Raw genomic sequence first — 23316 nt, forward strand, 5'->3', positions numbered from 1 at the left:
CATGATCCATTTATTAACATAGCTATATTATGCCGAGCTATCGAGCTAAAGTTGAGCGAGCCAATATTAGCTCAAGATCAGCTCGTTTCTTAATCGAGCTACATAAAGTGTTCGTACTCAGCTCATTTATTTTTGAATCGATCTCGAGTTGAGCCAAAAGACAAGTCGATCTCGAGCGGCTCACGAGTCTTGAATTTTTCTTGCAGCCCTAGACGTGGATGGTGCTGAAGCCGTGCTTAAATAGGCACGGGCCACGCGGCCACGCGAATGGACGGCCAGCATGCCTCAATGCGGCGCACCAGCCGGAGTAGGCTTATCGGTTGCCACGTCGCAATTGAAACGGCACCGGCCGCCGGCCGTTCGCATCGCTCAGACCGGCCTCACTACCATCTGGAGTCATGACCACTCTGTAGCGGGATGGCCAGCAAGAATGTGCGAGAGCCGCTTAGAGGCTTTTTGGGCGGAGGTCTTGGGTGGGATCGACCGGTCAGGCGCCTAGATTGCGGATGTCCGAACTCCCATAAACCTCCCCTAATTTGTGTACGATTTGCGAGATTTGAGACAAGCGGACACGTCCACGGACCAATGGGGCACTACGTTAAATGGCTTGTAGCGTCCGGACACATATGTCCGAATGTTTGGGGGCGTTTTGAGGGTCCACGTTGAAGGGCATCTTATGCATTTAATTAAGTGCATTGTCTTTTTTGTTCAACAATGTTCAAGGTTTGGACTTAATATTTTGATTACTATTGTTTGTACTGGAATGATTACTTCAAAAGCTTGACTTTCCTTATTCCTGAAGGATGTTAATGTTTACTCTGAAGCCATACATCTTCTCTAGAGATTGTCGATAATCATCTCTTCCTCTTGTTACATGTCATAGATAATCAACGCAACGCCTGTATTACAGGCCACAGCACAAATTTTGATAAACATGTTGATGAATTGACACAACTATTGTTTCGCAGGATTCAGATTCATGCTTTCCAGTAATCACAATACATGCACATGTTTGCTTCTTCAAATGCATATTAGTCACATCGTGCTATTCTCCATGATCTGGCCTTTACTCATCCAGATGACACTGATTCTGCAATCTCCTGTCGTTTTTTGGACTTTCGGTTCATATTCTCGCGCAATGCACTCGCCATGCCTACAGGCTACAGGTTTATCAGTCTGCTGTTACATTTGTACATGCATAACTTTCCCCATGAGCGGCCAAACTACATATCTACCGAGCGAACTACGTGAATCCAGAGAACTAGCTACAGATTGGTGAACTAGCTTGAGCTGTTGGCTGATTGTTCCCCGGAAAACATGCTTCCACTGGACATCGCCGCCGATCCAGACTGAGCAGGGCCCCCACCGCGGCTCCTCTGGATCTGCCTGAGCCTGAATATATCTGGCATGGCTCGACTCTGCGCAGCTGCTGCTGCGTCTTCTTCCTCTTGCCCTGCACACAGTGAGCCAACACATATTACATAAGCTTTCCCATTTTGTGTTTGTTAGACCGCCTGTATTAAACCATAAGACAACTTCAACTTGAATCAATCGTAACAAAACAAAATTTGTTCAACAAATGCCAGAGCACATAATCTTAACCGAACACAATACTGGCATTCTGGACCAATAAAGATTGGAGAGGGAGGGCGAGTACTTTCAACAGCCTTCCTTTTTGGAGGTCTACGAACTGATCCATTTTGGTTGCGGGGACCAGAGAGATCACTTGTGGCAGGGCCAGGAACTGGAGCAGACGGTTTGCCAACATCATGTCCTGTTGGCAGTGTGCTTTGCAGTAGAACGCTAAGCACAATGTCTATATCTGGTGATGGACCTGAAAAGACAAGAATACGATGAATATATGCAAAGGCATTATGCAAATCAAACCAACTTAGAAATAAGGCTATGCTGTGACTATGCACTCTAGTATTTTGTTCATAACCATGCTTTCAATTACAAAAGGGGCATGCCCACAAGAAATAGTCAAAAATTCTGAACATTTCTCAACCAATGAATAACATGCGCAAGCCTATGTTAGTGTCTGATTTTAAACGGACCGGCTATGTGCTCTAAATATAATAGCATCTGGCAAACATTCTACAAGCTATGCATCAGATGACACTGATTATTTGTACAGTAACTTGGCAGTACCTTCAATAGCAGGCAAATTTGTGATGAAAGACATGAGTGGTGGAGAAAGCATTTTGAATATTTCGTCAACCTCCTTTGTGTACCCACTGGATGTGGCTGAAATCACTGGTCCTGACAAATTAACAATGCTGCCTCATGAGCGAGATAGATAGGCAACTGCAACTGAACAATTGGTGCATTTACAACTGGAACCGCCATGCATCCAGTTCTTTCTCATTAAACAATGTGCCTACTCATCAATATAAATACCTTTCATCTGTCTAGGATCATAAATGACCATTCGAGAAGTCTCAGGACGGACGACTTTTGTAGACTGCGGCAATAACTTTGCATTGGCACCAACTCCAACAGTGCCTTTATCTGAGCCAAAATTCATAGGCATATTATAATCAGCAAACACTTTTAATAACATGACGGCACAATTAAGTTCATAACAGAGAGCAGCTTGCCAGCTTACCTAAGGTAGAACCGCCACCACTAGTTAGCATAACTGACCTGTCAGCCTTCTTAGACATGTTCTTTGCAAGCCACTGCAATTTCGAAAACGAGAAAGCATTACAAGTGAAATTTGTCACTGGAAACCAAGCATGGACTCTCTGAAGTGTCACAAAATACAGCCCTCATCCGACATAAATTGATGGTGAAGAACGCATTCTTTAGCCAAATCAGCAGAGAATTTGAGGGCTACATCCAATTTTGATATCGTATCATACTAGATGATGTAGTCCAACTATTAATTTATGGGTGTGCTTCTAGTTTCGCAATCAACACCACTTATTGCTGGAAGTTGCGCACCAACGCCGTGTATCAAATGCAAATGTATCGTGTATGATAGTTGTTATGCATAGTCAATGTACCTCCTGTCTTGACAGATAATCCAATTCTTTTGATGAGCATGGCCAGAGATCCATATAATTATATCTAGAAACAACGTCATAAAGTGTGTTCTCTAAGGACGATACGACATCTTCTGATGTCCTAGATAAAGCTTCCTTCCTTCTTTGTTCCACCTGAGGAAACAAAATTTATGAGCACACTTATGCTTTAGAGGGGGTAAAAGGACTTGGGCACATAAAAAGCAGAGAACAATATAAACTGACAAAAGATCCAACTTATAATGAACACCCTAACAAATTATATTTATATCTAGTCAGAGATAAGCCATCTAAATATAAGAAGCACTTGACAATGAATCTCTAAGTCTATCCAATAAATAACTCATAGACCCTGAGACTAATGCAAACTGACATAAAATAAAAGTGCTGCAAAAATGGGCCGAACATGACAATCAATGATAACCTATATCTGCACTTTGCTTAGAGCTTCATACCTTTAACATGCTTGACAAATCCCCATAAATCTGCTCAAATTGAGCAAATCGTTTCCATACCTGCAGAAGAATAGCAACATATATTAATTCAGAGAACAGACGGACAAACAAATCTATATCTATTTGCATGCTGCACCACTATAACAAATATCCCACAACATGAGCTCCCGAGGCTATGTGGTACACCACCAAAAGGTGGAAATAATATTATTGCTATTGCTGGTGCTCACAAGGCACTAATGCCAATTAAGAGATAGTTGTGAAAAAATGCACAGCTGAAAGGGCATCTCCTCATAATATAGAAATGTTGAGTAACTCAGAGCAAATAAAAGAAAATATTTACCTCTACGGATTCCTCAGGAGGAAGTAAGCTCAGAGCTCGCTCAAACAATGCACGTACATTTCTATCGTCGTTTAAGCGACACAGGAAGTCTGCATATCTAAATCATAGCACGAGTCTCAAAAAATCAACAAATTTGATTTGCCAATAATGGAACAGTGAAATGAACACCTTTCGACTGCCAATAGATGAACACAAAATAAGTAGCATAAAATAATGACTCAACTACAAATCTGACGTCAGTCAAATGTTTTTTAAGGCAATTTATGTTTGCCGAGGATGGCAAGTTTAGTTGGCTAGCATGGCAAATCCGCCTCAGTTCATTTTTTTGCCAAGAAATTGCCATGCTTGCAAACTAAATTTGCCATCCTCGCACCAACATAAATTGCCATAAAAAAACGTTCGATTTGCCATGCTTAAAAATCTGACGTCAGATTTTTAACATTACTGAATAATAGTGGAGAGACATTTGGTTGATGAGTTGGGACATTGATGGACCAAAATACAAAGATTAACATTAAGGTTTAATGATACTCAAATGGATACTTACTCGAGGACATATCCTGGTTCTTGCATAAATCGCTTTAAACCAACTTCAAAAACATTTTGAGCCACCTACAAGAGAATATTTAGCAGATACTGCACATATATGAATAACTGCAACCAGAAGAAACGTTGAATACATAGTGAAAAGGTGAAACCTAAAATACTACATAATCCCTTATTATTCAGTTATTTAAGCTCTTACTATTACGATGTCAACTGGCAGTTTAGGTACCACTTGCACCTTTATGGCCAACCTATACTCCAGGCTATTTGCAGGCATGGATACATATAAACCGAGGGCAATGCCAGCAAAAACTAGCATGCCGGTGCGTTCTCACAGGCTTGCAGCCACAGGCCACAATTCTAATCAGGTCTAAATGTCCACTTCAGCCCTCTGATAATCTTTACCAAATCTGTGCAGTTTCCAATGGTTGGTAAGGTACTGCATAGCACAAAGAAGGGTATGCCATGCCTACTCGGTCCTCTCTGCTGAGACAAACAACTAGCTGGGATGGCCAGACCCCAAACAGATGTCCTCTAAGTACCATCACAGACTGGACCTGAAAGCATTGTACTAGCTAGGATGACAAGTTACCTGGTACAAGGCTCAAAGGTGAAAACTAACAGTGTATAATGATGGTGATTTATGCACAGATATTGGATATCCTGTGACGTTTGAGCTTAAAGCTATGCCTTGGATCCTACTGAACCTACTTTCGCAAATTATACTCTTTGTACTGTAATCAAACAGATAAAGAACCGCACCAAGATAGCTGGCAGTCTGTAACGGAAAAAATGTTTGCATACATGTCATCACTTTAACAACCTTCGCATCTTTGTCGAGGCAAAACGACATTGTAGCATATGCAACATAGACATGATAAGTGCAGCTTGGCAACTTCCGAACTTCCAAAAAGTACTTGCGAGCTGCTTCAATGCCTTCTGTTCTCCTTAAAAACCGAATAAACTGCAATACAAAACAGAATGGTAAAGATACCACAGGAAGTGTAGCCATAACCATAAGTACTTTAAAGTAGTAATGGGAACAAACCTGAATGTGTGCAAGTGATGACATGCTTGCATTTTCAGCTATAAGAGACTCATATATTGTCTTAGCAGGCTGCAATGGGAAAGCCCATGCGAGGAAATAATGATCTTAAGAGTGCTTGTAGCAGTATGTGAGTGCTAAGGAAGCTACGCATTGTAGAAAAAATATCAAAGAAAGAAAATGGACCTGAATCGCCCCTACAGACTCTTCCAGTTCAGCAAAGGCATATTTTAGTACTTCAGAACCTATGAAAAGCAATAGGCAAAATAATTTTAGGAGTTGAAAGAACAGGTCAGGAAATGATACAGTATATTTCAGTTAAACCATCATTCTAGTCTACTGCTCAGTTCAAGCATGCAATTGGATTAGCATTAAGAATGCCTTGTCATCTTTGCATACCTGTCACACGCTCAGTGTGATAGAATTAAGCTGGAGAGTTATGTTCACAGAATAACGAATAAAAAATACAGAATAAGTGGTCACAAAAGATAAACCAGTAACTAGGAGCGGCTGCTACCAATCCATATTTAAAACATCCTATCGGGAAATGGATTAAATAAGCCTCACAATAAAAAAAATACTGAAGAGGGTATCACCACTGCATGCCCGCACGCATGCAGGCATCCAATAAACGGTATGGATCGATCAGTAAGAGATCCTAATACGGATGCACGTGTAAAAGGATTGCACATGCCAAGCTAGAGGTAACACGTCCTTAATAGCCTGTGGCACATCCATATGATTGAATTATAAAGATTCATATATTAATATGAGGGTATCTATTTTGATCTAAGATGTGAACTAAACTGTGCTAAAGTTCTAACATGTGGGCTCTCATCGCATTCACACAGTTGGTCCTGTGGGTTTTAATTTAGTATCCTCCTTAGTAATGTATTCAGCCTTCCTGGAAGATATATTTGGCGTTCCTTGATGGCATCCTATGGAGGTATTGTCTGTCCCCCAGAGTATATACCAATTCGTCAACCAGTTATTTAGTTCCGGCCAGTTAGCATTTTTTAGGTGGACTGGTATTGGGCCTGATCCCAATACAACTTAGTAACTTTCATGCTCATGGGACCCTGGCCCATCCAAACAAGGGCTAAGGCAGTAAGATAGTAATATGTCTTTCTCGATGGCTGGGAGGCCATAGAATATCCAGTTTCTTTTCCCACAGATATTTCTGCACTCTCTCTTAATCTTCCGGCAAACCAAGTATAAGGCGCTAACTTCCAAAAGGATGACGACTGGCTACCATAATCGAATTGACCAAGAGAACTTCGCAGGATATTCAATTACCAGGGAGTGCTTTTACAGCACGCTGAAATATTTTGATTGCAGAATCCGTAGAACCATTCTTTGCATGCCATGTAGCATAATCATACCATACATCAGGATGATGGTATAGATACATTAGGCACTGAAAATAAAAACAGGTTGATACAATTCATTAATGTCCCCGCTTATAATGGTAAGCATGGTAAAGGTGAGGTCTAATGACTAACAGTTTAATCTAACAGAAGTATAGAGAATAATGGGGTCATTAGCTATATGACTTCTTTCCAATATCATGGGGCAAGAGAGCTCAAAAACTGCAACAATAAAAGGAAAAAATATGCATGCCATTGAGTACATGAGGTTTACACATGCCACCATATCATCAGTTAACCACAATGAATAAGAGTGCCTAATTAGAATACTATGCAAAGCATAATTATTTGACTACAGATTTAACACCAGTGTGCATCTATGTTCACATACAGAAGTTAGCTTACTTGCTCATAAGTAAAGGTAATACGCCTATTAGCAGCTGTAACATCAATTCTTTGAGGATTCCCCCTACAGTAAACAGAATACTTAGTGTTAGCAGAAATGTAGGGAGTAACCTCAGAAAGAAGTGAGAGTGATAAAGGTGACAAACTGATATGTCAAGTTAGAATAAAGAAACATAGCATACTCGATAATTGTCCTCACTGAATCTCATCCAAGAAATAAAGAACTCAAAGATAGGTTGCAGACAAATTTTCGAGATCAGAAACAAAATACATTGATTGGGGCAGAGAAGAAAAATGAAAAATATCTATATACAACAAAGAAATAAAATTGCCTTGAAGACTTGCATCAACGGAAAATATTACTGAAAACTGGAATCATGATTACGCTTAGCTAATTTGACGCAGATGTTTACTCACTTTTCGAATGTCAGAAGTCTTTTCCATGCCAAACACTGTTGCTCTTCCTGTGAAACAGATTAATGAGTTCTGAGTTACCTGCCAGTTAAATACTGGCATGCATCTACTACCCTACCAGAGAGGATTTCAGAAAACTATTCAATGTGTCGGAAGATTTACCAGCAAACCATAGACAAGAGAATTATTAAAGGCATGTAGGGAAAGACAAAGACATTAGTCTGAATTCAATTATGTGCATTTCAAATGATACAAAGAGTCAAAGAGTGGTTCTTAACAGTAAGCATATACCTTCTCAAATACTGATCTCGATTCAGAAATTGACAGGTGTTGTTGGAAAGCCTGCAGTCAAACTTCTCTTTCTTTGACAACATATAACAACTATTTAGGTTGGTTGGGTGGAAATGGTACCATTAGATTTATCACTAAACATATTTTCATAGAATTTTAATAAAATATTCATAGAAAAAGTAACGGTTAAAGTTGTATACTGGAGACCATGTCCATATCAACAACATCATCTATCTATGAATGGAGAGAGTATAAAATAACTAAATAGGATTTTACTAACACATTCATAGAGAAAGTAACGTTAAAGTTGTATACTGGAGACCGTGTCCATATCGACAACGTCGTCTATCCATGAATGGGGGGGGGGGGGGGGGGGGGTATACAATAACTACATTTCTGTTCCGGGGAAAATATTGAGATTTACAAAAAACAAAAGGTCATTGGTTAAGGGTGTTGGAACTTCAGGTAGGTAATCTTGAAAAGTGGAATTAACAAAATATATTGACAATAATAGATAAAACTCTGTTATCCAGCTTTTCTAGAACACACTCAAATTGTTATGTTCGCAATCAAAAGTGACACTAGTACTGTTTTACCATACAGTTTTCCCTAAGAAAACAAGAGTGGCGCAGAAATGTATGGCAATGAGAAAATGGATAGAGAAACTTTGAAGGAAATTATAATTATGCGATTTTTCCTAGCCACGCTACCAAAATAATTATCCACAAAACATAACCGTTTTGTAAAGTCAATAATTGTAGACTGTCACGCCTAGTGTAAATCAACATTATGACCTGATCAACTGCTTACCTTGTAGGAGCCTGTAGAGGGGGTGGCCAGCATGCTCCAATCAATATCATCAATATACTTCTTACGCTCTCTATATACAGCCTTAGCACTGTTAAACTTCGGTTGATACTCAGATAGCAAGCCTTTTGCCTGGAACATGGATAGGTTACAGTGATCTCCATATGAAATGCACACAAGATAGGTTTGCATTGTCTTGAGATTTAATAAAATAAAATAGTAACCGTATTAAACGGTCGAGTGCAGTGAACACTACTGACATACCAGAATGAACTGAAAACGAACAACTTCACACTACTAAAGGACTAAAGACTGGTCTTTTTGCCAATTAATGAATGGAGTTATATGCTGGCGGCTTTTTTCATAATGATTAGTGATCCAAACGGAAAATCTACTTACCAAGGTGCGGCTAACTGAATTTTCGAAGTTATCATAATCCTTCCATAGCTGCTCGACATGACTAGTTGGAACTAAAATTGCCTTCTGATATACTTTACGTATAGTAGTCATGCGGTGTGACTCTTCCTGGGGCGTCATAACCTGAAGAGTTTCAAACAAGGAATCACAAATGAAATAACTCAAACATAAGTAAAAGGGCATAATAATGTTAGGACAGGAAAATGAAGAAACACAAACCGGCATTGACTTCAAGAATGCAATGTACTCCATCCAAACGGGGCCAGATGCCACATCATTGCCTGTCACAATTAAGCTTCTTAGATTCATGTATGAAGATGCGTGAAGAGAAGAAAGCTATGAAGCCGAAGAGCAGGAGGGGTGGCCAAATGACCCACGTGTACCGCAAGCTCCCCATGTTGATTGGGGGCTTCCATAAGAAAATGAAAAGCCCTCATTTTACAATAAAAAGCGAACCGGAGATCAAAATTTTATTGCAAAAGTAGCTTAATAACAACGCACTGCTTATTATCTACGGTCAACACTTCATAGAAGTACTTGGTACTTACCGACATAGTTAAGCATGAAATCAAAAGCCTTTTTTGTCTCTTCCAGACCCTCAGAGCCCCTTTTGCTGTTTACTTTTTTAACAAAGTTGATGTAACAACGCCTGCAAGTTACACCCAACCCGATAGGAAAATGTCAATACTGCAGTTACAAACAAACTGGAAAATTTATGTTGAAAAGAATATGACAGCCATAACTAAGAGCAATATAAGATTCAGACACATCAATTATGTATTATTTACAAAACAATGAGGTGATCACAAGTTAAAAGCAATTTGATCAGACAAGCAGGGCACTGTTGACTGGTAACAAGATCAGGCGAAATGAAAGAAAACTGACACCACACGCGGGCGTCAATGGAGGAACGTGTTGGTAGAAACAGTGACTAATCATTTGTGCAGTGACAGTGAAGGAGAATTTCTCATCTACCCCAAAACACAAACTAGGGCACGTGGCCATAGATCATCAAAAAATGTGGAATCCCCTCACCAGAGATTAATATGAGGGCAGGTGAGCAGGCATCTGCTGAATATCTGCTTGGCGGTCTCTTCATCGTTCGTGACAATGTATGACTCCACATACTGCTTCCAGTACTTAGCCTGCATGCACATTCAAGCCTCAGCCCCAGAAGATTGGCAACATGAACCGAGAAAATCGGCAGAGCAGGTAACCCAACCAAACAGGCATTTGATGGAAAATTCAACTGGCTCACCGCTGTCGGGAAGGTGGCGAGCAGCTTCTCGTAGATGGGGGCGGCCTCGCCGATGGGGAGATTCTGCAGCAAGGAATGGGCACAAAACCTCAGCAATTTCACTCGTCAGCTCAAATCATCTCGAAACAGGGGATGCGGGGGTGGTGAGTGAGCTCACGAGGGTCTCGTGGGCGAGGATCTCGGCGGCCTCCACGTTGTAGATGTCCATCGCCGCCACGGCCGCCGAATTCCTGCGCGACAAAACCAGGTTAGGATTACTGAGAACCGAATGGAGCATGTATGGATTAGATTGGTGGCGGCGAACGAGCGAGAGGGTTTGGATTCGGGATGGAGTGGGGGAATCCAGGGCAGGGGGGGGGGGGGGGGGGGGGGGGGGGGGAGCTTAACCCCGGAAGAAACCGCTGGAGGAGGGGTTGGGTCGTTGCTCCGCGCCGGTGGGGACTGCGCTGGGATGCGTCCCCGACGGCGCGGGCGGCGACGGCGGGGAAACGGGGGCGCGCGCGGCGCCGGCGACGGCGAAGCGGGAGGAGCAGGGCAGGGATTGCGGGCGCAGTGGCAATCTGTAAAAACGAGCAAACTAGAGGGTGTTTTCTGGGTGTACGGATGAAAATCCACAAAGATTTAGGGTTCCTTTGATTCAAAGGAATTTCGTAGTAACTTTGAAAGATTAGGATCCCTAGGGATTTTTCTTAGAGTAAAATTCATCAACAGTCACTAAGCTCGTTCGTCGCGTGCAAAAAAGTCACTGAATTCAGAAACTGTAATGTTCGGGTTGACAAACTTGTTCCGCGTGCGCACATACGGTCACCGCGTCCGTTTTCATATGTATTTTGCTTGCGTGGCGCTGTCTCACTCGCTGTACGTTGCCACCTCATCGTTCGAGGGACTGCAGCAGCGAAATATCGCGATGGAAGGGCCATATCGCAAAAATGCTGCCACGTTCATACTGCAGTTTGCAGAAAGACCCCTCGAGCCCACCTCGACACCGTCGACCCGCTTCAAAACCAGTCGATTCAGGGAAAGAGAAGAGAAAGGAGGAAAGGAAAGAGGAGGAGGCGACGCTGATCGCCTAGGGTTTTCAATCTGACGCACGGCGGCGGCGGCGGCGCCTACGCGTGTGAGTTCGCCGTCGATTCGAAGCATGGCACCGCGGCTGCGACCTGATGGAGAGCCACCCCCCGTCTACGGTGAGTGATCGCCACCCCCCCGCTCCTCGTGTTCATGTTCATATGTCCCTGTTCCTCGTGTTCATGTCCCTGTTGCTCCTCGTTTTGGATGTGATGCATTGCTTGGTCCGGTACAGAAAGTATGGTTTTGAGGGGGGTTAAGCCTGGCTCTGTTCTGTTCCCTGATAGCTATGAAAGTATGGTTTTTAAGGGGGGTTAAGACTGACTCTGTTTTAGACCTTTTTCCTACGGTTTGAAGGTAACAGTTGGCACATGTTAGTCATGCAAAAATTAAGCCCGGCTATGTTTCTCTGTTGGGAACTGAATGACACATGTTAGCGTTAACTGAACTTGTCTACAGTAAAATGTTTACTAACTGAATCTATATGCTACCTGAATCTATATGAACTGAATTTTTTAGCCAAGTGGTAAACTGAATTAGTGAGCTATTTGAATTAACTAAACTGAATGTATGAGCTAACTGAATTTGTGAGCTATTTGAATTAACTAAACTGAATGTATATGCTACCTGACTGTATGTGCTAACTGAATTTATTTGCTATACATATAGGTGCTGATCTAGAGGATATGTTTACTGTGGCTGTGAATTATGGTGGGTTTTTCATTGGAGAAGGCACAAACAGGTCTTACATCAATGGACAAATGGCATGGTTTGATTACTGTGATAGAGGGTATTGGTGGTTGAGCAGTATCCAAGACATGCTGTGGAAATTATCCTTTGATATTTCTGGGTCTGCAAGGGTCTTCTGGTGTCTGCCTGGATTTGAGATGATGCCCAATGGCTTGGCACAAATCAGGTCATGTGAAGATACAGAAAACATGTCATGTGCAGTAGCACTTGGCAACAAGTTACTGTGCTTCTATGTTGCTACTGACAATAGCATTGAGCAGAGCCAGGAAACAGGTCAGGTTCATGATGATGTAGTTAGGTTCCCTAAAGCTGAGCTGCCACCTCTCATTAGTCCAATGAAGTCAGAGTTACACAACTCAAACAATATTGCAGATAGGGCTAAAAGTCAGAAAAGGAGGTCACCATTAGATGAAGATTATGACACAGATTCAGAGTCAGATGATGAGGACTATGTTCCAGAGCTTGTGGATAGTGACTACCACATATCAGAGGATGATGATGATTTGTATGATGATTCAGTTGCAGGCCTACATGATTTGAAAGGGAAGAAAGTTGTAGAGCCCAGTGAGGATTCAGAACAAGAGGACCTACAGTTGCCTGATTCAGATGATGAGGAATTAAGGTTGAAGTTCAAAACATTTGCACCAGAGGACATGTTGAATCCAACTTTCAAAGTAGGGCAAGTGTTTGACTCTGTTAAATTGCTGAGAAGGGCTATCAAAGAGTATAGCTGCAAAAACAGAGTGTCTATACAGATGCCAACAAATGACCAACGGAGACTTGCTGCTAGGTGTGAGGAAGGTTGCCCCTGGTACATGTGGGCTTCTTATGACAATAGAAGCAAGTGCTTCATGATAAAGAGATTAGTTGATGTGCACACTTGTGCAAAGAAGTGGAAAATCAGGGGTTTTAGTTACAGTTTCATTGCAGAGAAGTACATTGAGACTGTTAGAGCAGATGAGAACATCAGTTTGATGAATTTAGGAAGGCTAGTGCAGAAGGATTGGTGCATGAAGGTCTCTAGATCAAAGCTTGGCAGAGCAAGGAAGTTAGCTCAGAACTTAATATATGGAGATGAAGATGCACAATACAACAAGTTGTGGGACTTTGCAAGTGAGCTTAGGAGAGATAATCCAGGAAGTACTTTCTATCTTGGTGTCAATGAACAAGGTAGGTTTGAGCATTGCTATTTTAGCTTTGATGCAGTCAAAAGGGGCTTCATGGAAGGGTGCAGGCCAGTGATTTGTCTGGATGGATGCCACCTGAAGACCAACAGTGGAGGAATTTTGTTAACTGCTGTTGGAGTTGACCCAAATGACTGCATATTCCCATTTGCATTTGCTGTAGTGGGCATTGAGGACACAGAGAGCTGGAACTGGTTTATGCAAACTCTGAAGAAAGATCTTGGAATACAGGACACATCATTGTGGACTTTTATGTCAGACAAACAGAAGGTAACTTACTGTCCAAGTTTGTAATGTATTTTCTGCATTTTAACTAAGTTATATGCATGTTGAATGAACTTTTCAAACTGTTTGACTCTACTTGTAGGGCTTGATCAATGCTGTACAAAAGTTTTTCCCTTACTCAGAACATAGATTCTGTGTGAGACATCTATGGCAGAACTTTAACAAAGAATTCAGAGGAGAAGTTCTAAAAAATCAATTATGGAAAATTGCAAGATGCACAACAACTGATAGGTTTGATGAGGCAATGGAGGAGATGAAGATCATAAACATTGATGCATACAGTTGGCTGGAAGAATTACCCCCTAACCAGTGGGTGAAAGCTTTTCAGAGAGACTGGCCCAAATGTGACCTCCTGCTCAACAATATTTCTGAGGTTTTCAATAAGTAAGTCAAGTAAAGCTTGATCTCTAGTTTATCAACATTGCTCTGTAGCTCACAAACCTTTTTACTTAAATTCCAAATTCCAACACATGATCATGCCATTATGTAGGTATATTCTTGAAGCAAGGGAACTTCCCATTCTAGCAATGATTAAGAGAATTTTCAACCAGCTCACAACAAGGATGTGCAACAAAAGAGATGAAGCACTATTGTTTACAGGACCCATATGTCCCAAAATTCAAAAGAAACTGGACAAGTACATTGAATTGTCCAACAATTGTTATCCATTAGAAGCAGGAGATGGTGTTTATTCTGTTGCTAGCATGGGTAGGGATTACATTGTGGAGTTGCAGAACTTGGCATGCAGCTGTCAAAGGTGGAATTTGACTGGTATTCCATGCCATCATGCAGTTGCATGTATGAGAGAAGCAAGACTTAATCCAGTGGATTTTGTTAATTCTTGCTACTCAGTTGAGAGCTACAACAGGGCTTATGCTCACTTCTTGATGCCACTTAGAGACATGACAGAGTGGAACCACATTGTCCAGTGCCCTAACATTGATCCTCCAAAGTATGAAAAGAAAGTTGGGAGGAAAAAGAAGAACAGAAGGAAACAACCTGAAGAAAAACCAAGCAAGAAGGGAGGGGTGAAGCTGTCAAGGCATGGGGTCATTATTCATTGCAGCCATTGTGGTCTTGCAGGCCACAACAAAGGTGGATGCAGTTCTTACAAAGCTGGCATGCCACCAAAAAAGCAACCCAAGAAGAGGGGCAGAACACTGGTAGCTGAGTCAGATGAGGAGACTGAGCCTGTGATTACCCAGGTAACTTCAGTGTGTCCATTACATACAATTATGTTGCTTTTTTATGTGCACTAACTGGAAAGATGTTCAGGATCATACAATTCATGGTGATCAGGAGTATATGCTGCTAGGACAACATGAGAGAGCCACATATGCAAACTTGGAGGAGACCATGTTGAAAGAGATGATGGACAATGTAAGTTTAGAATGTGAAACCAGGCCATATATTGTGCATGATCATACAATGTTGTTAGAGTATTCTTTGTTGTTGTGTTCTTACATGATGCCATGACTTAACTTTTTGCAGCTTCCACCTCCTACTCAACCAAGAACTCACCCAGGGCCATTACCAGATTCCACTTTCATTGCTACTGCAAGAGAAGCTGTTGCCTCTGGTCCATCTGTGGGAACCAGTATTGCCCAAAAAGCAGAACAAATGAAAAAAGAAAAATTGAGGCAATTTGAAGAGAAGAAAGAAGCAGAAGTCCTGAGGAAGCTACAAGAAGCAGACAAGAAAGCACAAGAGAAGAAGGCTATAGCTGCAGAGAAACTTCAGAGGAAGAAAGAAGCTGCAGAACAAAAGAAGCTTGAAACACAACAGAGAAAGGCACAAGCAGCAGAGGAGAAAAGGAAGGCACAGGAGGAGAAGAAGCTAGCTCAAGCAGCAGCAAAGGCAGCTGCTGCAGAAGAAAAGAGAATTGAGCAACAGAAGAAGAAGGAAAATCAAGCAGCAGCAAAGGCAGCTACTGCTGACAGGAGAAGTACTAGAGTTGGTTCAAGCTGGACAGGTTACTACCCAGGAACCAGAACATCCATGTTTGACGTATTCAAGGATTGAACCTTGCAATGCATTAGTTGATGGTGTTACTGTGATTGGCTACTCCATCAGAGAGTTTATTTTGGTGCTTGTAAAGCAATAGTTGATGGTGTTATATCATATGGTACTCTTGTTTCTCCTTTTATGCTTCTCAAAGATTCTATGGTACTTGTAGTGCACTGTTAATTATGAGAGTACTGTGGTTATGCTGTTGGAGTACATATCATGTCCACTTTCCACTTTTACCTTCATATATTTGATGCTGATCATAGTGGATGCTGATCATATATAATGGATGCTGGTCATAGTTGATCCTCTGTCCATCTTCATTTAATTTATGTTTACAATGTTTTGGAGGTTTGTCGACAAGGCCTCGACAATAGCCTAGGTTGGTAGGGTTGTGAAGGCTTGTCGACAAGGCCTCAAAATGGCCTAGGTTGGTAGGGTTATGGAGGTTTGTCGACAAGGCCTCGACAATAGCCTAAGTTGGTAGGATTATGGAGGTTTGTCGACAAGGCCTCGACAATAGCCTAAGTTGGTAGGGTTGTCAAGGGTTGTCGACAAGGCCTCAACAATGGCCTAGGTTGGTAGGGTTATGGAGGGTTGTCGACAAGGCCTCGACAATGGCCAAAGTTAGTAGGGTTGTCAAGGCTTGTCGACAAGGCCTCGACAATGGCCTAGGTTGGTACTCATGAACATTACATTGCCACATATTGAAATCAAGTCAGGATTACAGAAGGTACTAACTTTGCAATCTCAAAATGCAACTACTCCTACAACAACCATCACAAGCAGTAGCACAATAACACATTTCAACAGCTTAACTACTTCAATCCCTAAATTCAACAGTGCCATCATCAACATCATCATTTCACCCTTCTCCATCTCCTTCCTTGCGTCCTCCTCCTCCTCCTCCTCCTCCTCCTCCTTCTTCTTCTTCTTCTTCTTCAACATGGTGGCCTCCTCCTCCTCCTTCTTCTTCTTCAACATGGTGGCCTCCTCCTCCTTCTTCTTCTTCAACATGGTAGCCTCCATCTCCTGTACAGCTACATCTTCATGTCCACTATCATTCAGATGACCATGCTCAATGAGATATGCCTCATAATTCTGCTCCCAGTGCCAAAAATCGCATGTAACCTCCAAACTGCAGTACGAACGTGGTAGCATTTTTGCGATATGGCCCTCCCGTCGCGATATTTCGCTGCTGCAGTCCCTCGAACGATGAGGTGGCAACGTACAGCGAGTGAGACAGCGCCACGCAAGCAAAATACGTATGAAAACGGACGCGGTGACCGTATGTGCGCACGCGGAACAAGTTTGTCAACCCGAACATTGCAGTTTCTGAATTCAGTGACTTTTTTGCACGCGACGAACGAGCTTAGTGACTGTTGATGAATTTTACTCTTTTTCTTATGTTGATTGTTTGATTCATAAATTTCTTATGTTGATTATTTAATTTCTAGAATTAAACCTCATAGAAATATAATAAAGGCATCTTCAACGCCCACCCGCAAACCAGACACCGCATCCGCGGACGCTAATGCTGAAGGCACGACTAGTATGAGATCAGCATCTTAGGTGGGATCCATCAGTATTGTCCATCGGATAGATACCCCACGGGACAGATTGGAGGAGGAAAACTGCTGGAGATATTTTACACAAACCCCACTAGGTACCAGATATTGCATGCCCAGCTCCTCTCGGACGCCATGTCCCAGGTCCTAATCCATCCAGTAAATTCTCTCTCTAGCGCGCCTTGCTCGATGCGCCGCCGCCCACCAAGCTTCCTCGACTGGGCATGCGCAAGCTCGCAACCTAACTGCGTGCAATTCAATCTTCTCCCACCGGAACAAATAAAGACAATACCACCGTCGTCAATCCACTATCACGAACCTCAATGTTGCCAGAACTGATTGTCTACAGACTCATCACCGGCAGGTCCGTTAGCCCCAAGTCACACCGCCTCCTTCATCTCGTGCTATCCCTCCGCTAGGTACTGTTGTGTTTCTTCAAAGCTTCAGTTGAGGCCCCGAGCTCCATTGGATATGTCGGCCTGGGCACCTTGGCCGGCAGATGTTGTTATCTGTACGTGCGTCCCTTTGCAATAGCCATTGCTTAATCGCCCTAATCTGTATGGTAAAACTTCCATCTTAACTTTGATTGGAAACTAGAGTGTTCATATTTGCTCCACATCGTATTCGTTGTTGTTAATAAATTTATACGCACGTGAAGCAATCTACATGGCTTTCTGGAAGTCTTTAATTTTGTTCATTTTGTCAGTGAAATTTTATGTTATGTACATTTTTTTACGGGAAACATGTGCAACATGTTCTTGAAGAATACAATACCTTGATGTTAGTGTTGTGCAGTATTGAACAAAAAGAAATATGTACAACAGTGGTGAGAGACATTTGAAACGTTGGGCGATGATTTTTATCATTTTACTAGCATATATTTTGCTTTTATTTTTATATGGGTCTGTATTTATGTACCGAATTTAGAGATCCTACTACCAAAATTTGAAAAAGCAGAATAGTTCTTAGAATCGATAGCAGTACACATCTAACAAAAACACGTGTAAACTCTAAAAGCTTAGGGGTTACTTTGCAAGATGTCTATCATGTCCACCAAGTAGCATTGAATATTCATCTGGTGGCCCGGAATAAGGGATCGCGAATCGCACCTCAACTATTGATCTCACACTAGTCTTCCAGCTGATGATGATGCGGGAGCCAACCATTCAAAGCTATCCGCATACATTTCAAACCGGATTTCAACAAACCGAACAAATTACATGCAACCCCGATGATTTTCATACAAATCAGAGCACATTCATTACATTTCGAACAGTTTTCGTTAAAAAAAGGAACCAAACCTAAACCCAGCGGCCACGTCCTCCATCTGCCGTCTCAATGAGCGACAGGGATAAAACCCGCGAAGTGAAGGTGTCACCATCGGCGAGGAAGAGTAGAAAATGCGAGACAGATCGGCCCACTTGGGACAAAATGCCCTGCCATCTCCCATACTCTACTCATCCTCGTGAGGAATCCGCGACCTGGCTGTCACCGATGGACGTGAGATCGATGATGGACGTGGACGGATCGACATTGTCCTACTGCCACATGCGTCCCTGATAGTTCGGTGACAGCGCATAGGACGCATGGCTGGCGGCGTTCTTGTCCTCGATCACCAGTGTTGTCTCCACGTCTGAGCATCATCTCTACGTTGCGAGTGGCTGCTTGAGCATGTGCAGCCTCTTAGAGCGCAAGTTGCTCGCCCACGAAGTTGGGGTTCATCGCGGCTATGGTCGCCACGGCCTCCTCACTAGCGTGCTATCCCTCCTCGATTCGCATGACATGGCGGCTCTGCCAGGCGCCAGCAAGGGAGCCACCTCATGCTTCTGCTACGGAGAGAGGCTCTCCCGCAGAGCGCTCATGACGGATGTGGTGATTGGGATCGGAGGAAGATGTGGAGAGGATGGGTTGTCGTGTGCTGTGAGCCGGCCAGCCGGGTGTGGCCGCCTTTAAATACTGGATGTCCATGAGGTTAAGCGTCTAGGTGCGCCAATGCGGGGGCACTGGAGTTGGTTTATTGGCCAGCGAGCCTATTTAATGGCGGCAAACGGAGGGACAGACATTGAACGGGCATGGTAGATATTCATCATGTCTTGTCTAGTAAACTCTCTCCAGCATTGAACATGCACGGACACCGGGGACTGAGCACACCGGAAGCCCAAATCCTTTAGACAGAGCTGCAATCGTGTAGCCAACATTTTGCACCCGGAGAGGTACGGGGGCCGAGGTTTTGCACCTTGGTGGGACCATCGTGGGCTTCTTGCGGATGTCAGATGACGTGATTATAGGTGAGACCACCAGTTTTGCCAAGTCTCGAGGAAGCCTGCCGAGCACACAATGGTTTTGCCAGGATCATGTGCGCGTTTTGTAGTGGCTTTCACAATAGTGACGACAATGTGCCAATGCAGTCTTAGCCGTCAGACGCGGATGAATCGGAACCGGCTAGTGCGTGGCGTAGTTCGGAAGAAGTCGATGTAGATGCGATCGGCGTCGCAGAGTTGCGTGCGGCTGGTTCACTGCGTATTCGACAGACGAAGACTGGGTTGGCCCCGACCCTGAACCTGATGTGCAGTTGCGTGGTTGCTGACAGTGTGGATCAGACCCTGGGGAGGGAGCTGCCCGCGGTCGTTGCGTGCGGCTAGTGTAGATTCGGCTGGTTCGCTCGGTTGCAGGGGACGTCTTAGGAGATTGCGACTACTGTTGGTAGCTCCGGTTAGCCCTCACGAGACGTGGGGCGCTCGGATTCCCAACCGTAGTTACAAGTTTAACCCCAAGCATTGTTTTTTAAATGCAAAATGGGCTCAAATGCGAAGAAAATGACTTGATTTCGGACGAAATTTAGGCGGTTTCATTCATATTTGTACAAATTTAAAGACATACATAAAAACTTTAAAAAACTACGCCGCCGCCGTTCCGAGCCTACTTCATGCCGAGGAGCTGGTAGAAGTCAGTGTTGTCGCCGCTGCCGCCGCCGCCGTCGTCATTGTCGCTATCGTCCTGCACGCTACCGTCCTTGTTGCAGCCCTGCCCTGGATCGCCGCTACGGACGAGGTTGGTCGGCGTCGGCGCCTCCTCATCGCTGTCGGAGAGGACGATGACGCCGCCCTTGTCGCGGCGATCTCCTCCAGAGCACGGCGCCGACGCTCCATCTCCCCCCGCATGCAATCGTCGTGCGACCATTTCAGGCCGGTGTCGAGGTCGGCGGCCATCTCCATGTGTTCTTGCTTAACGACCACGGGTGTCGCCGGCTCCTTCTTCAGCCTGACTGGGCGAAGATGGCCGCCGGGAGGTGAAGGTTGGCAGCAACCCTCGTCGGAGCATGGCGAGGGCACGGGGATGCCTTCGGCACTGAGCCTCCAAGCGCCCGAGACACGCATGTCGGGCGGCGTCGGGTAGTTGGCCTCGTGAAGAACGCGTGCCTCCCACTCGTGAAGCGACCGGCGGCCGAAGTTGTTGGCCGCCGCTCCGTTGCCGGGGAATCTTTCCGCCATGGCCTCGGGGTGGTGGGGGTTTCCTGCATTGGAGGCGAGAAGAGAGGTTTCCGGCGATGGGGATGCGATTGTGCGGCGAGTGGTGGCGACGCATGGCTTTTATAGCCAAGGAAGGGCGGGAGCGGTGCTGGCACGCAGTGAGAAAAGGGAGGACATGTGGCGGCTCGCCATCACTACACCGCCAGACCTTGAAAATCGGCGCGGGAGCCGAGGCGATTAGGACGGTGAAGGTTCTCAGCGACGCCCAGTCGCTGACTCGGCGGGTCCACACAGGAGGAATTTGGCGCGGTTTATTTTCCCGGCAAATTCCTTTCCCCCTGTGCCCCGGGCACGCTGGGTTTGGCCTAGGTCCGCCGACGCCAATTTCGATCCTAACCGGTGAAATTTGGACTCCTAGGGACGGAACTGAGCCATTTTTGAGCCGGTGATAAAAAAGGCATGTGTGGGCCTGTTAGTGTGTGTTGGGGGGGGAGGGGGTTGGAGATGTTGTTAGCACCAAGTCACCGAGCCTTATATACTACAAAAAAAAAGACACATCCGTGACATTTTGGGCCGAACGAAAAAAAAATTGTCATATTTATGACACTTTTATGACGATAATTATGACAAAACCCGATATCATCATAGATATGGTGGACTCCTACTTCTATGACAAAAAATCATGACAGAAAATGGGCTTTTCGTCCTGGGCGGGCCGGAGACGCAGCTGCATGATATTCTTTGGGTTGTCCATGACGGAAAAAACCGTGGTAGAAGCGAGGGGGAGGAAAATTTTGGGGTGTTCCCGGTTACGGTGGGTGGTTGGGGCCGAGCGATGCACGGAGGTTTGCGCATTTCTCTCGTACACGTACGCGCGTGTGTGCAAGGCGTTGGGCTCTAACTAAACCCGAGCGAGGCATTGGGCTCTAACTGAACCCGAGCGATTGCACTGCAGGCTACGCGTTACTGATCCCGAGCGATCGATCGATGGCTGTTAACTGAACCCGATCAAGCGATTCCTTTGCTACTGCTGCTAACTGAAGTCGATCGCTGCTGCCTCTGGATGAACATTGAGGGTTGCGGGGAGGGGGGTTGGATGAACAGTGAGCGGTGGGGGTGGATGAACAGGACCCCGTGGTGTTGCCTTTGGATGAATAGGACCCCGATCGATCGAGCTGGTTGGGGCTGGATGAACAGGACCCCCGTGGAGAGCTGGATGAACAGGACGACCCCGTGGAGCGCTGGATGAACAGTAGACGGTGGAGGGGTGGATGAATAGTAGCCCGTGGAGGGGTGGTTGAACAAGAGCCCATGGAGAGGGGTGGTTGAATAGTGGTCGGTGGAGTAGCGCGCGGTGGAGGCTGGATGAACAGGAGCCCGTGGATGAACAGTCGCAGGTGGAGGCTGGAGGAGGTCGAGGTGGATGAACAGTAGCCCGTGGAGGCTGGAGGAGGTCGATGGTGGAGATGAACAGTATCCCGTGGAGTCCCATTTTGCGGTACGCCACACCCCTCCCGATGAACAGGACCCCCGTTTCGACCGTAGCGCTCCAACACACGTCAGTTTCCTCCGTTTTGCGGTACGCCACACCCCTCCCGATCAACAGGATCCCGTTTCGACCGTAGGAGGTCCACCACAAGTCCGTTTCCTCTGTTTTGCGGTACGCCAGACCCCTCTCGATGAACAGGATCCCGTTTCGAACGTAGCCGGTCGAACACAAGGCCATTTCCTCCGTTCTGCGGTACGCCAGGCCTCATTTCCATCGGCTGTTCCGTCCAAGCTGGTTGGCTCCCACGCGTTCCATTACCTCCCGATGAACACGGCGCATTCCGTTACCTCCCCATGAACACGACGCATTCCACTGCCTCCCCATGAACACGACGCATTCCGATGCCTCCCCATGAACACGACGACGACACAGTTTCTCCGTTCCGACCCAGCCATGTACACGAGCCCTGGCCGTACATATGCGTGAGTAGGCGTTCGAGACCCCGCTCGTATGTATGTACGTGGTCGTATTTTCTTTCTTGCAAACTGGCCGTTGTACGTACGTGTACATGCTACGTGCGCGCCTCTACTACGAAACATGCGTGCCTCTACTATGACACGTGTGCGCCTCTACATCGACCAGTATGTACGTATACGTTCGCGACCAGAATGGCAACGCTATGTACGCTTCGACCAGGTGGGTCCCGGTTGTCAGGCACTTCCTTGCGTGCGAAGATCTAGCTGGTAGGTCCCAGCAGTCCGGGGGGCGAATCGTTTTTTTTGCCCGGACGCACTTCCTTGTGTGTGAAGATGTAACTGGTGGGTCCCAGCAGTCAGGGGGCGAATCATTTTTTTTGCCCGTAATATAGACGCACTTCTTTGCGTGCGAAGATGTAGCTGGTAGGTCCCAACAGTTAGGGGGAAAACATTTTTTTTGCGAAATACGGTGGCCCGTCCGGTGGGTCCCTGTTGTCCGGTGGAGGAATCATTATTTTCCGCATAATAAGGAGGCACTTCCTTGCTGCGGCCGTGGACCCACATGTCAGCCTCTTCACGTACAGTCCACGTCCGATGGAAGTCGTTCCTTGACCACGTTGACCATGCTGCACCGAGAGCACCAGG

General features: G+C 45.0%; 1 protein-coding gene across 1 annotated transcript; it reads right to left on the minus strand.

Moving 5' to 3' along the window:
* Positions 1-923: 923 nt before the first annotated feature.
* LOC123068618 (cleavage stimulation factor subunit 77) lies at positions 924-10982 on the minus strand. Its single transcript, XM_044491233.1, has 23 exons — positions 10762-10982; positions 10532-10604; positions 10375-10437; positions 10152-10261; positions 9665-9765; positions 9336-9397; positions 9099-9239; positions 8703-8831; positions 7605-7651; positions 7188-7251; positions 6712-6832; positions 5602-5660; positions 5419-5487; positions 5194-5334; positions 4372-4436; positions 3825-3921; positions 3482-3541; positions 3009-3161; positions 2609-2681; positions 2401-2511; positions 2152-2262; positions 1658-1834; positions 924-1453 (listed from the first exon to the last, which is right to left on the minus strand). The coding sequence occupies exons 2-23, from the start codon at positions 10580-10582 to the stop codon at positions 1281-1283; spliced, it is 2178 nt and encodes a 725-aa protein (XP_044347168.1). The 5' UTR covers positions 10583-10604; positions 10762-10982; the 3' UTR covers positions 924-1280.
* Positions 10983-23316: the final 12334 nt, after the last annotated feature.

The sequence above is a fragment of the Triticum aestivum genome, chromosome 3B (genome assembly GCF_018294505.1).
Source record: "Triticum aestivum cultivar Chinese Spring chromosome 3B, IWGSC CS RefSeq v2.1, whole genome shotgun sequence".
NCBI classification, from domain to species: domain Eukaryota; kingdom Viridiplantae; phylum Streptophyta; class Magnoliopsida; order Poales; family Poaceae; genus Triticum; species Triticum aestivum.